Below are 13,707 nucleotides of genomic sequence, written 5' to 3'. Positions count from 1 at the left end.
ATGTGGCAATAAAGCTTTTACATTAACCACATGTTTATTATTGTGTATCTGAAGTCATTTATATTACCTTTCCTGCAAAACCAGAATAAAAAGACAGACATGGTGCATGTGTTTCTATTACACTTTTCCTCTGATTAGCCAAAACCAGGTGTGAAACAAACAACTCACAAAATACTCAATATGTGCATGTAGACTTACTGAATCACAATGCAAAGTTATATAAATCCAAATTTGCTGATGACAGGCTGGATAGAAGATGTGGAAAGGTGTCACAAGGCATCTAATGACAGAACAGAGGCCCCTAGGCTGGCCCTCGGACTCGAGAACCTGCACTGTACCTTATCTTAGAGGTAAGCTTGATGGTAGCCAGGTCCGATCTTCCAGTGTGACCCCAACTCCTTTCTGAGCCCTGATCTTACTCCCCCTTTCCTCCCCCACCCTTGGGACGGATTAGAAAACACAATAACCAAACTACACAGAAACAACACGGGCAAGGGGGAATGAAAACTTGTACACACTGCACTCAAACACACAGCAGAGACAATATGTGTACAGGGGAGTGTTACGAGGGGGACCCGGGGAAGCGTGCCAAGATGGTGAAGAGGCAGCTTCCGCCAGTCAAGGTCCACTGTGCGGTGTAGGGGACTGCTGCTATGTTCGTTAAAGAGTGAGCGAGTTGTTGCTGACGATCGTCTGTTACGTAACAGACGATCTGCGTACACCAGCTCGCCCTAACCTGTGAGGGTTGTATGGGACGGGGCTTACAGCTCGGTGCACTTGTTGCATGAAGAAGCACAGTGGCGCCCACGCACGTGTGCCCAAACGGAAGTCACGGAAACGTGGCATGAGGGTAGCACAGTGGTGCCTGCACACGTGTGCTTCAATAACAAGGTGAGTCCAAGGGGGTCCCGAGGAGCTCACCGAAGGCAGGGACACGACCTGCAAAACAAGGCGCTGCCGGAGCAGCAAGGGCATAGCCCATAAGAAGACAATAATGCCTGTACAGCGGCGTAGCAGCACGCTGCCAGTCATCCAACAATAGAGGACGGTCGCGCACTGCCATATTGGAGAGCGGAGCTTTTAAGGAGGCACAGCTCCACCCAAAGGCGGGCGCGAGGCGGAGGTGACGGACTTGATCCAATCGGGGTCCACGACATCCCAGCCCAGCCAATCAGGGTTCACCACATCACCAGCCTCGTCATCAAGCCATGTGATGCCAGTGGGCGAATCAAAACCTACCACGTGGTGCACATGCTCATTCTCCCGACTTTGAGACATAAAGGCGGGATCTGCGGTTTCACAAGGTGCAGTGATAACGGGATTCTTGCTGCTTTCCTGAGTAGCTATCGTCTGCACATTGTGTAGTTTCCTGGACCTTCAGCACTGCTGAGCAGGAGGGCTCGCGGCAGGCAAGGAATGGGAGACCACATCATTCCTTGCAACAGGGGAGCCACATAGTCTCCTAGACCTTTGGCGCTGCTGAGCAGGAGGGCTCGTGGCAGGCAAGGAATGGAAGACCACATCATTCTTTGCAACAGGGGGGCCACGAGGTGTAACAAGGGAGCATGCCTTTGTGTTGCCTTTTCCACGCCCCTCTACTCAGATTGGTGGCAACTACTGCTGCGCTGTCATTCTCGGATTGGGCGACCTTTCCATTAGAAGGCAGCGCAGTAGCGCTTCCTTCCTACTACGTTGCCTTCTTTATGGCAAGGTTGCCCAATCATAACGCAGTTGTGACCACCAATCGGAGCTGAGGGGGCATTGAAAAGACAAAGCAAAAACACGCCCGCATCACTGAGTTCTGAGTCGCCAACGAGGTCGCTCGCCGTTGTTATGGCGTAAAACACAGCGATGCATGCTGCCCAGCGGGACACCAATGATCAAAAAAATGAAACAGGACGTTCAAGTACGATCGGCGATATCGCAGCGGGGGGGGGGGTCAGTCACTGCTATGTGTCACACATAGCGAGGTCGCTGTTGCGTCACAAAACCTGTGACGTTTCAGCGATCTTGCTAACAACATCGCTATGTGTAACCCAAGATCCCAGCACTACACAGCAACAATACAAACTACTGAGTCATTCCGCTGCCCTTGTTTGTGAACAATGGACAATTATCTCTGGTACACTTTTAATGAAATTTACCCTTCATTACATACAATACTCATATTTAGCTGAGAATGAAATCTTAAGGCCCCATTACACGCAACGACATCACTAACGAGATGTCGCTGGGGTCACGGAATTTGTAACGCACATCCGGCCTCGTTAGCGATGTCGTTTTGTGTGAGACCTACGAGCGACCACTAACGATCAGAAATACTCACCAAATCGTTGATTGTTGACACGTCATTAATTTTCAAAATATCGTTGCTCGTTCAGGATACAGGTTGTTTGTCATTCCTGAGGCAGCACACATCGCACCGTGTGACACCCCAGGAACAATGAACAACACCGTACTTGCGTCCTCCGGCAACGAGGTGGGAGTGTCGTTCATGCGGCTGGTCTATGCCCCTCCGCTTCTATTGGTGGCCCGCTGAGTGACGTAAGTCATCATCTGCAAAAAAGATCGGAATGAAGAGGTTTGAAAAATTTAAGAAATCACCGAAAATATACCTTAAAATATACCTTTTATTAGTTTCTTTAGAAGACTATTAGCAAGCCATATCCTTTTTAATAATAAAAAAACATTGGTACTATCTCACTTGATAATTGAGGGATAACCATTAGTTCCCTGTAACATTCTAATCTCACCCTCTTGGGCTCTGCCTGTACAGCGGAGCATAGCACCCTAAGGTTGAGTTGGTGTCCCCTGCTCCTAATTGTCCCTAGCAGGAGTGAATCCGGACAGGGAGTGACGTTTTAGAAGTGAGGGTGGTTGGAAGGTTAGACTTCTTGTCTGCACCAATACAAGTCTGCACCATATAAGTATGATGCAGTGAATTAGGCCTGAATTGGGCCGGAAGGGACCGGAAGGTAACTGGAAACATACTTAGTACACAATGTTTGTGTTTACCTTTACTTTCACCCCTATAATACTTCACTTTGTACTGCCCCCTCTGATCCCTAAGCCCAGTAATGAACTATACATCTCTCCCTCCATGCTCCCCACCCATCTCACCTTCCCCTCAGATATTTTCCTCCACATTTCACCCAGTGTCCCCAGACACACACGTCCATCTCATGGCCTCTCCTGCTCCCACTTACTAACACTCTCACTGCTTCTCCTCACTGCTGGGGATATCGCTCCTAATCCTGGTCCTCCTCACCACATCCCTATTGTCACTTCTAACCCTCATCGACAACCTATCACAAATTTCCGCAACCTCTCTAACCTCATACCCATCCACCCAGCCCCCGCTCCCCCAGTCCCACTAACAGGAGCTCTATGGAACGCTCGCTCTGTCTGCAACAAACTATCCTACATTCATCATCTTTTCATCACTAATAAACTTTCCACTTTTGCCATCACAGAAACCTGGCCACCCCCTCTGACACTGCCTCTCCTGCTGCATTTTCTTATGGCGGTCTCCAACTCTCTCACACCCCCCGCCCCAGTAACAAGCATGGTGGAGGAGTTGGTTTGCTCCTGTCCGACCAATGCTCCTTTACACCAATTCCACTACCACCCTCGGTTACTCTTCCCTCTTTTGAGGTGCACTCCGTACGCATCTACGCCCCCTCCAACCTTCAACTAGCTGTCATTTACCAACCCTCAGGGCCGGCCACTGCCTTTTTTGATCATTTCACCACCTGGCTACTACACTTCCTTTCCACCGACATCCCCACCATCATCATGGGTGACTTCAATATCCCCATTGACACTTCCCACTCATCTGTCTCCAAACTTCTAACACTCACTTCCTCCTTCGGCCTCACCCAATGGTCCTCTGCAGCTACTCACAAAGATGGCCACACACTGGACCTCATCTTCACTCGCTGGACCTCCTGGGGACCAAGGAAAGCATGTTTCAGGAGGCTTTGGCTATACCCAAACACACTTTTTAAATGTAGAAAAAACAAAATAGCCAGCACTAAATGTGCACTACAGCACTAAAAATTCCAAACTGTACTTATTATTAAAATATGAGATTTTTGTCAAAACAATTTGCAATTTCTTGAGCTACCCCACCACGTCATGGCAAATCTCTTTGGAGCAGTCCTACTCTAAATTATTATTAATTATTATTATTATTATTGAAAATGTGCCATACGGCCTCACATATGAAAAAAGTAGAACTGCTATGAACGGTTCTACTTTTTTCATATGTGAGGCCGTATGGCACATTTTACCGTAAATACAAAATATTTTAGAGTAGGACTGCCCCAAAGAAATGTGGCGGGATAGCTCAAGCAATTGCAATTTATTGTCAAAAATCTCAAATTTACAATAGTACAGTTTGGAATTTTTAGTGCAGTGCACAGCTTATAATACATGCCATTTTGAGTTTAGCTGGCTTTCTTGACAATTTTTAAATGTGTTGGGAGAATCATGATAAAAAGAGTGGTTGTATTGGGGAGAAAAAACAAAATTCTGCCTGATATCTCAATCCTCCCTTGTACTGCATATTTCCAATTTGGGGATGAGATTTGAAGGTACACTATATCATTACAGATTTTCTATCCGGTAAGCCAGTTTTGCACCTCAGGATCTCATCTGATGACCTTCTGCTCCAGTGTCCATATCCTTCTCTGTTGAGCCATGGCTCGGTCTGTCCTTAATCAAGTGCTGAAGGTCGATTACGTTTACATTTGTTGCTATTCCTCTGAGATTGCCTCTTGTACAGGTGTCCAGATGTACGAATGCCAAGACTGATGCTTTATCTTCTAGCATTAAGGAATTGGTCAGGTTTCATGGTGAAGGGGTGGTACTTGGTGTTCTGAGACCAAATCTCAGACAGCGTATTCAGAATGCCCGTAATGACACTGGAGAGTGTGCCCGTAACAGTAGAGATTGTGTTCAATTTAAAACCTCTCTGCAGATCTCAGCAGGTTTACTCTCGCCTAGTGAGGCTCCGTTGCCACTGGGTACTCACATAACCAGTGACCAGTCCAAAAGAGGTGTTAACTGTAAAAAGCCCTTGTGCTTAATGTGCACAAGTGTGAGGTGGAGTAATTACTGAGTTCCAGGCAGGTCAGGCACTATTTTCAATATTTTGTCAAATGGAAGGGTCACATGCATGAATGTAATTCCTGAGTTTATTCATACCTCCCAACCGTCCCGGATACAGCGGGACAGCCCCGGTTTTATAGTCCAGTCCCGTTCTCACGCCCGGGAGCTCCGTAATCCCGCAGTGTAGTGAGAGGCAGCTGCCACGCCCCCGCACTCTGCCGACCACGCCCCCTCCGGATGCAGGCCACACTTTCTGGATGCCTTCCATGGCATCTATGCTGCTGGGCACGCTGCTTTGCTGTCGTCCATGCCCTCTCTGAATGCTGGACACATACACTCCTTGGGATGCCTTCCTTGTCCCCTCCTGCTGCTCGTTCTATGCTGGCCACGCCCCCTTTGCCTGCCTCTTCTGCCCAGGATTCTCACACGTGACCGGCTCTCCACAGCGGCTGCTTCGTTTGTTCTGCAACTGAGGTAAGAGCAGCAGCAGGGAGAGAGCAGTGTGAGTGCAGGAGGATAGTGCAGAGTGAGTGCAGGAGGACAGTGCAGTGTGAGTGCAGGAGGACAGTGCAGTGTGAGTGCAGGAGGACAGTGCAGTGTGAGTGCAGGAGGACAGTGCAGTGTGAGTGCAGGAGGATAGTGCAGAGTGAGTGCAGGAGGATAGTGCAGAGTGAGTGCAGGAGGGGGGAGCAGGGGAGAGTACAGCACTTGTCTTCTCAGGTCCCCCTGTACCTGCAATAGAAAAAAGCAGAAACAGAGGGGACTCAGAGAAAGCAACCAGAGTAGCCCTCAGTGCCCCCCCAGTGCTGCCATCCTGTGCCCTCAGTTCTGCTATCCTGTGCCCTCAGTTCCCCCAAGTACTGCCAGCCTGTGCCCTCAGTGCCCCGCCGCAGTGCTGCCAGCCTGTGCCCTCAGCGCCCCCCCCCCCCCCCCCGCAGTGCTGCAAGCTTATGCCCTCAGCACCCTCCAGTGCTGCCAGCTTGGGCCCTGAGTGTCTTCCACTGCTGCCAGCCTGTGCCCTAAGCATCCCTAGGGCCAGTATGTATGCCCCACAGGCCACCACTGTCAGTATCTAGGCTCCACAGGCCCCAGTAATGTGTATGCCCCCCCACTGACCCCAGTAATGTTTATGCCCCTAGTAATGTGTATGCCCCCCCCACGGACCCCAGTAATGTGTATGCCCCCTCCACTGACCCCAGTAATGTTTATTCCCCTAGTAATGTGTATCCCCCCCCCACGGACCCCAGTAATGTGTATGCCACCCGAGTGACATGGATGTCCCCAGTGATGTCTATGCACCCCCAGTAATATGTATACCCCCTGGTGACCCCAGTAACATATATGCCCCACCCAGTGCTGTCTATGCCCCCTGTGCTGTATTTGCCCCCAGCCATCACGCAGTGCGGCCTGCACAGCCACATACCCTGGAGGAGCTGGACGAAGACAAGCGGGGGAGGTGAGTAAGGCTGCTGCCGACTTCCCCATATTAATACCTCTAATGTGTCTGTGTGTATGATGTGTGTATGACTGTGTGTAGATTTACATCTGTTCATGTGAATTTTGTAAATTTTTCTTCAAATATATGTGTGTACTAGCTGTACAATCGTCGGTCGGTCTGCCCCCCTCTCTTACTCACAGCTCACTGGCGTCTCGCTGCACAGCGTTCACACTGCTCCGGGGGCTTTTCCTCTTTTGAAAATGCCGGCCGCTCATTATTCCATCTCATGTTCCCTGCTTTCCCCGCCCACCAGCACCTATGATTGGTTACAGTCAGACACGCCCCCACGCTGAGTGACAGCTGTCTCACTGAAACCAATTACAGCCGCCGGTGGGCAGGTCTATATTGTGGAGTAAAATAAATAATTAAAAAAAAACGACGTGCGGTCCCCCCCCCCAATTTTGATACCAGCCAGGGTAAAGCATCACGGCTCAAGGCTGGAATTCTCAGGATGGGGAGCTCCACATTATGGGGAGCCCCCCAGCCTAACTATCAGCCAGCAGCCGTGCGGAATTGCCAAATCCATTAGATGTGCCAGTCCTGGGACTCTACCCGGGTCATCCAGAATTGACCTGGTACGATGGCAATCGGGGTAATAAGGAGTTAATGGCAGCCCATAGCTGCCACTAAGTCCTAGGTTAATCATGGCAGGCGTCTCCCTGAGATACCTTCCATGATTAACCTGTAAGTTAAAGAAAATAAACACACACATCCAAAAAATCCTTTTATTTGGAATAAAAGACAAAAAAACCCACCCTCTTTCACCACTTTATTAATTCCCAAATACCCCTCCAGGTCCGACGTAATCCACATGAGGTTCCGCGATGCATCCAGCTCTGCTACATGAAGCTGACAGGAGCGGTCACAGACCAGACCGCTCTCTATCAGCTCCACGCAGCAACTGAAGTGAGCCGCACTATCAGCGATGACGTCACTCAGGTTACCCGCGGCCACCGCTGGATCCTCCAACTGTTACAGCAAGTTGCCCGAGTGACTGAAGTGAGCAGCGCGATCAGCGATGACATCACAGGTGAGTTGCGGTCTCAGATGGAGGACTCCAGCTGCCCGCGGGTAACTTGAGTGATGGCACCGCTAATCGCACTGCTCACTTCAGTCACTCAGGGGATTTGCGGTCACCGGTGAGTCCTTCACCGGTTGACCGCTAACCAGGACGCGACAGACAGAGCCGCGGGGTGACAATGAAGTCGGGTGAAGTTCATCCGAGTTCATTCTCATCGCGCGACTCTGTCTGCTGTCAGCGGGCATGTAGCAGAGCTGAATTGACGGGGGAATGCACTGCCAAAAATGCATGCAAAACACATGGAAAATGCATCCAAAATGCATGCGTTTTGGATGCATTTTTTTTTTTTTTTACAAACAGTGTTTACATTTCTCCAGTCTGCCAGAGAGTGTATTCTTTTCCGCACTGCGCACATACCAAGCTGAGGTCACACTGGCATATCACGTGATGCGATATGCTAATGACCCTCGGCTCCTGCTGTGCTATGAGCGTGAGCCATTACACTGTGATCTGATCCTGCGATCGGATAACAGCTGAGGAGGAGAGGGAGGGATTAAGGATGTCAGGCGTTCAGTTGGGATGAGCTCTGGGCCTTGCTGTCTTTTTAAAGGCGACTGGATCAGCGGACGAGAGCACCCACTGACCCCTGTGTCTCTACAATTGGAACAATCAGAACAGTAAGTTGCCCATATTCACTAATTCCTCCCATTAACCAAAAGCACAGTATTACAGATATTTTATCTAATGGAGCGGATCTGTCATGAAGTCTGCAGTTTTGTACATTTAGGGAAAAGATCTGCTTTAAAACAGAATTTTGTGGTCTAAAATATTCTAGTTTAAATGTAACACAGCCAAGTTTGCATTTATATTTTAATTTACTACTTAGAAATAAATCTCTGTATATTTTTTTAATTATTGTTTCTAAAACAATGATTGTCATTGCTGACTGGGCGTGGTTAGAGGCGTGGCCATGGGTGTGGCCTAACTTGTCCCTCTTTCCATTCTTTCAAAGTTGGGAGGTATGGTTTATTTGGCAGGTCTTCACGCAGATCGCTCAATGTGTGAATTCTATCATAAACATCAGAAGGTAGAATCTGCTAAGGGTCCAGTTGCCCCTCATGGAAAGGAGGATACTGTCGGGCTTTGGGATTTGTTCTGTTGACCTTCTGCTCCAGAATCTGTTTTCTTCTTTGCTGAACTGTAGCTTGGTCTGTCCTTATCCAAATGCTGAAGGTTTATTACTTTTACATTTTCTTCTATTCCTTTGATTTCAGTCACAGGTGTTCTCACTTGTTTATTTTCACTGTCCAATCACATTCCAGGTGGGGTTACTTATACTCCCTTTAGCTGTGCATAACAGCCAGGTTGTACTGCTTCTTAGATTTGTTACTGTTACCTACAGTGCTGGCCAAAAGTATTGGCACCCCTGCAATTCTGTCAGATAATACTCTGCTTCTTCCTGAAAATGATTGCAATCACACATTTTTTGGTATTATTATCTTCATTTATTTTGCTTGCAATGAAAAACCACAAAAAAGAATGAACCAAAAATAAAATCATTGATCATTTCACATAAAACTCCAAAAATGGCCCGGACAAAAGTATTGGCACCCTCAGCCTAATACTTGGTTGCACAACCTTTAGCCAAAATAACTGCGAACCACCGCTTCCGGTAACCATCAATGCGTTTCTTTCAATGCTCTGCTGGAATTGTAGACCATTCTTCTTTGGCAAACTGCTCCATATCCCTGAGATTTGAAGGGTGCCTTCTCCAAACTGCCATTTTGAGATCTCTCCACAGGTATTCTATTGGGTTCAGGTCTGGACTCATTGCTGCCACTTTAGAAGTCTCCAGTGCTTTCTCTCAAACCATTTTCTAGTGCTTTTTGAAGTGTGTTTTGGGTCATTGTCCTGCTGGAAGACCCATGACCTCTGAGGGAGACCCACCTTTCTCACACTGGGCCCTACATTATGCTGCAAAATTTGTTGGTAGTCTTCAGACTTCATAATGCCATGCACACGGTCAGTAGTAACTACTGGAGATGGGAAACAAAAAGGCGCAATAGGGTCTTACCCGATATGATGGTTGGTAGTATAAAGAAAGGTACACTCACCTGGTGTGGTTGTGCCAGTCACAACCCCTTATGCGCATATGTGAGTGTCCGCGTGGTTAAGCAGCGGCCCCGTCGGTAACGTGGTTCAATATAGATGACAGAGGAAAGCGGGTTTATGCCGCGCTAAAAACCACTAATACCGGTGGATTAAAAATGTCTTTCTTTTATTTTACAGTCCAACGCGTTTCAGAAACATTGCCCGTCTCCTTCTTCAGGGAAAAAGAAATTATCTAATATTTAATAATAATTAATAATTTCTTTTTCCCTGAAGAAGGAGACGGGCAATGTTTCTGAAACGCGTTGGACTGTAAAATAAAAGAAAGAAATTTTTAATACACCGGCATTAGTGGTTTTTAGCGCGGCATAAACCCGCTTTCCTCTGTCATCTATATTGAACCACGTTACCGACGGGGCCGCTGCTTAACCACGCGGACACTCACATATGCGCATAAGGGGTTGTGACTGGCACAACCACACCAGGTGAGTGTACCTTTCTTTATACTACCAACCATCATATCGGGTAAGACCCTATTGCGCCTTTTTGTTTCCCATCTCCAGTAGTTACTACTGACCGTGTGCATGGCATTATTAAGTCTGAAGACTACCAACAAATTTTTCAGCATAATATAGGGCCCAGTGTGAAAAAGCTGGGTCTCCCTCAGAGGTCATGGGTCTTCCAGCAGGACAATGACCTGAAACACACTTCAAAAAGCACTAGAAAATGGTTTGAGAGAAAGCACTGGAGACTACTAAAGTGGCCAGGAATGAGTCCAGACCTGAACCCCATAGAAGACCTGTGGAGAGATCTCACAATGGCAGTTTGGAGAAGCCCCCTTCAAATCTCAGGGACCTGGAGCAGTTTGCCAAAGAAGAATGGTCTAAAATTCCTGCAGAGCATTGTAAGAAACTCATTGATGGTTACCGGAAGCGGTTTTTCACAGTTATTTTGGCTAAAGGTTGTGCAACCAAGTATTAGGCTGAGGGTGCTAATACTTTTGTCCGGGCCATTTTTGGAGTTTTATGTGAAATGATCAATGATTTGATTTTTGGTTCATTCTTTTTTGTGGTTTTTCATTGCAGGCAAAATAAATGAAGATAATAATACCAAAAAATGTGTGATTGCAATCTTTTTCAGGAAGAAACTGAGTATTCTCTGACAGAATTGCAGGGGTGCCAATAATTTTGGCCAGCACTGTATCTGTGGTAATGTGGACCACTTTTCCAGAGATTGTACGCATTAGTAATATGAGGTGGAGTGTGATGACATATAGGGATCTAAATTCTGTTTCGAACACAACCTTACTTTGACATTCAAGTGAATTGTATCTCAGTTCTTTATTTTTTTAAATAATGGAGCTACCAAAATTCACTACTAAAGACCCTACGATACCTGCACCTATCGTTTGTGGATGGCATATTGTTCTGCAGATATTGTATGATGCGACTACCTTGACTGTCTACTGTCATGAATGGAGAAAACATAATTTAGCATGACCATGCTTCCATAGTTCATTCTAAATCTCAAGCTGTTTAAATAATTGCTGTGTGTTGTCCTAGACTCGGCAATTGATAAGTAAAAGAACATTTACAGTTACCTACCTGTGCAGTGATAGACTGTGACCATTTTGCACAGATGTGGGAAGAAGGGGATGTCCTTTCGGGTGCCGACACCGCAGATGGGACTAGTATATGTAACAATATCAGTACAGAATTTAGTGAGTAAAGATTCTGCTCTCACCAATCCTTTCTTATTTTTCTTCAGATTAACAATCGATGATGGATTCTTCTATCAAAATCATGAGTGATGAAGAATTGCAGGGCATAAACTCTGCTTTAGAAGGAGGTGACCTCTGTGCAGCAATCGAAAAACTCAGTGAGTCCCTCAAGGATTTAGAAAATGTCCCGTTGAACATTGCCATCACGGGAGAGTCAGGAACGGGAAAGTCTACTTTTGTTAATGCCATCCGTGGCATGAGCGATGAAGAAATAGGTTCAGCCAAAACTGGTGTGGTAGAGACAACTAAGCTGCCAACTCCGTATATCCATTTACAGTATCCTAATGTAACCGTTTGGGATCTTCCAGGAATAGGAACTCCAAATTTTGCTGCAGACGGTTACCTTAAATCTGTTGATTTCAGTCGTTACGACTTTTTCATCATCCTATCATCAGAACGTTTTAAGAAAAATGACATTGACCTAGCGAAGGCGATTCACGCAATGGACAAGAAATTCTACTTTGTGAGATCCAAAGTTGACTCCGACTTGCATGCCTCTATGATCCGAAGAAAGAAGACGTTCAATGAAGAGAATATACTCAATGAAATAAGAAATAACTGCATTCAAAGTCTCAAAGACGGGGGAATCACCGAGTGCAAAGTGTTTCTCCTCTCATTCCTGGAACTGAACAAGTTTGACTTTGACGAGATGCGGAACACTTTAGAAAAGGATCTTCCAGAACAAAAGAGGAACATATTTCTGTTGTCTCTACCTAACATATCTCTGCCAGTCCTTGAGAAGAAGCGTCAGGCTCTCAGGAAGGAAATTTGGAAGTGGGCCATTATTTCTTCTGCATTGGCTACAGTCCCAATCCCAGGCCTGTCAATATATTGTGATGTAGACATCCTAGTAAACGCCATGATAAGTTACCAGAAATCTTTTGGCTTGGATCAAAACTCTATTGAAAAGTTGGCCGACAAGTTTGGTAAATGCGTAAGCGAATTAAGATCTGTGATCAAGTCCCCTATAGTATTACAAGAGATAAATAGAGAGCTCATTATAACTTTACTAACAAGACGAACTACGGGGGGTCTTATGATAGTTGAGTATGTTCGCATTATCCCACTGCTAGGTGGTCTTGTAGCAGGGGGAGTTTCCTTTGGTATCATTTACCAGATGCTCTCTGGCTTCCTTAAAGAGATTGCTGAAGATGCAGTGCGCATTCTTATGAAAGCATTAGAGTCACCCCACTAGGCATTTTCCTCCTACACAATAAAATATAGAAAAAACACCCAGATATGGCTTATAATGAAGAAAAATTATGAGGAAGTAATTGAGAACTGATTTAACGATTTAAATAAGTGAGAAAATAACATTTTTACAATATCTATATTTGCTATGATTTTATTTTTTGTCTTCAAAAATTCCACTAAAGGAGCTTTTCCAATCAATCCTACAAATGAAATCTGAGTGCTTAGTCTCCGACCCATCATCTTTTGTCAAACTTATACTTAGAATTAGGGATGAGCGGACTCGTGGTTAGGTTCGACTAGACTTTAGTTAAAAGTTGTTGTTCCTGGACCCTGAACACCATATACGTCAAGGGGGACCTGAAATTTTGGATTTCTCACTGATGATCCTCTCCAATCCAATAAGTCATGTGATACAAATGTTGTTGATAAGTCATGTGATGCAAATGTTGTTGATAAGCATTGTGATGCAAGCGCTGTTAAGTCATGTGACCCGAATGCGGATATCCAAAACGTGATTACAAATGTTGTGCATGGTAATAAAGTGGAGGTTTGTACAGAGGAACTCAGCCATGCCACGCTGCAGGGTGATGTGGCTGAGGACGACCCCAAGGTAGTAAGTGTCTGTGCTGACAGAGATTGAGGCAGACATGAGAACCATGAGGAAAATGGTCAAATGCAGCTGACCAGTGTCACAGCGGATAGTGACACAGCCGGTGGTAGCTGCCCCAGGATTGGCACTGCTCCTAAGGTACTACGGGATGAGGAGCAAGTAGCACCCAGAGCCTGTCAGGCTGATGGGGAAGAGTTGTTATCCCCCAGGGAGACAGCCTTCATGGGTGCTGTCACCCACAGTCAGAGTGCCCAGAACGCAAATGAAACCTTGCCTTCTGACACCTCTTCACCCAGAGGTATAACAGAACTGGTTACAGACCCAGAGCAGGTCCCAGAGGGTCCCGGTGAGGTCGGAACCTTAACGTCACTTTTGGCTGCCTC

At 46.5% G+C, this 13,707-nt stretch overlaps 1 protein-coding gene across 1 annotated transcript; it reads left to right on the top strand.

Annotated features, from left to right (window-relative positions):
- The first annotated feature begins 11,521 nt into the window (after nucleotides 1-11,521).
- LOC142256444 (interferon-inducible GTPase 5-like) lies at nucleotides 11,522-12,745 on the top strand. The gene has a single exon (XM_075328131.1). The coding sequence runs from the start codon at nucleotides 11,522-11,524 to the stop codon at nucleotides 12,713-12,715; it is 1,194 nt and encodes a 397-aa protein (XP_075184246.1). The 3' UTR covers nucleotides 12,716-12,745.
- Nucleotides 12,746-13,707: the final 962 nt, after the last annotated feature.

Source organism: Anomaloglossus baeobatrachus, chromosome 11, assembly GCF_048569485.1.
Source record: "Anomaloglossus baeobatrachus isolate aAnoBae1 chromosome 11, aAnoBae1.hap1, whole genome shotgun sequence".
Taxonomy (NCBI): Eukaryota; Metazoa; Chordata; class Amphibia; order Anura; family Aromobatidae; genus Anomaloglossus; species Anomaloglossus baeobatrachus.
Note: the sequence above shows the minus strand (reverse complement) of the source record. Positions and strands in the feature narration are given on the sequence as shown.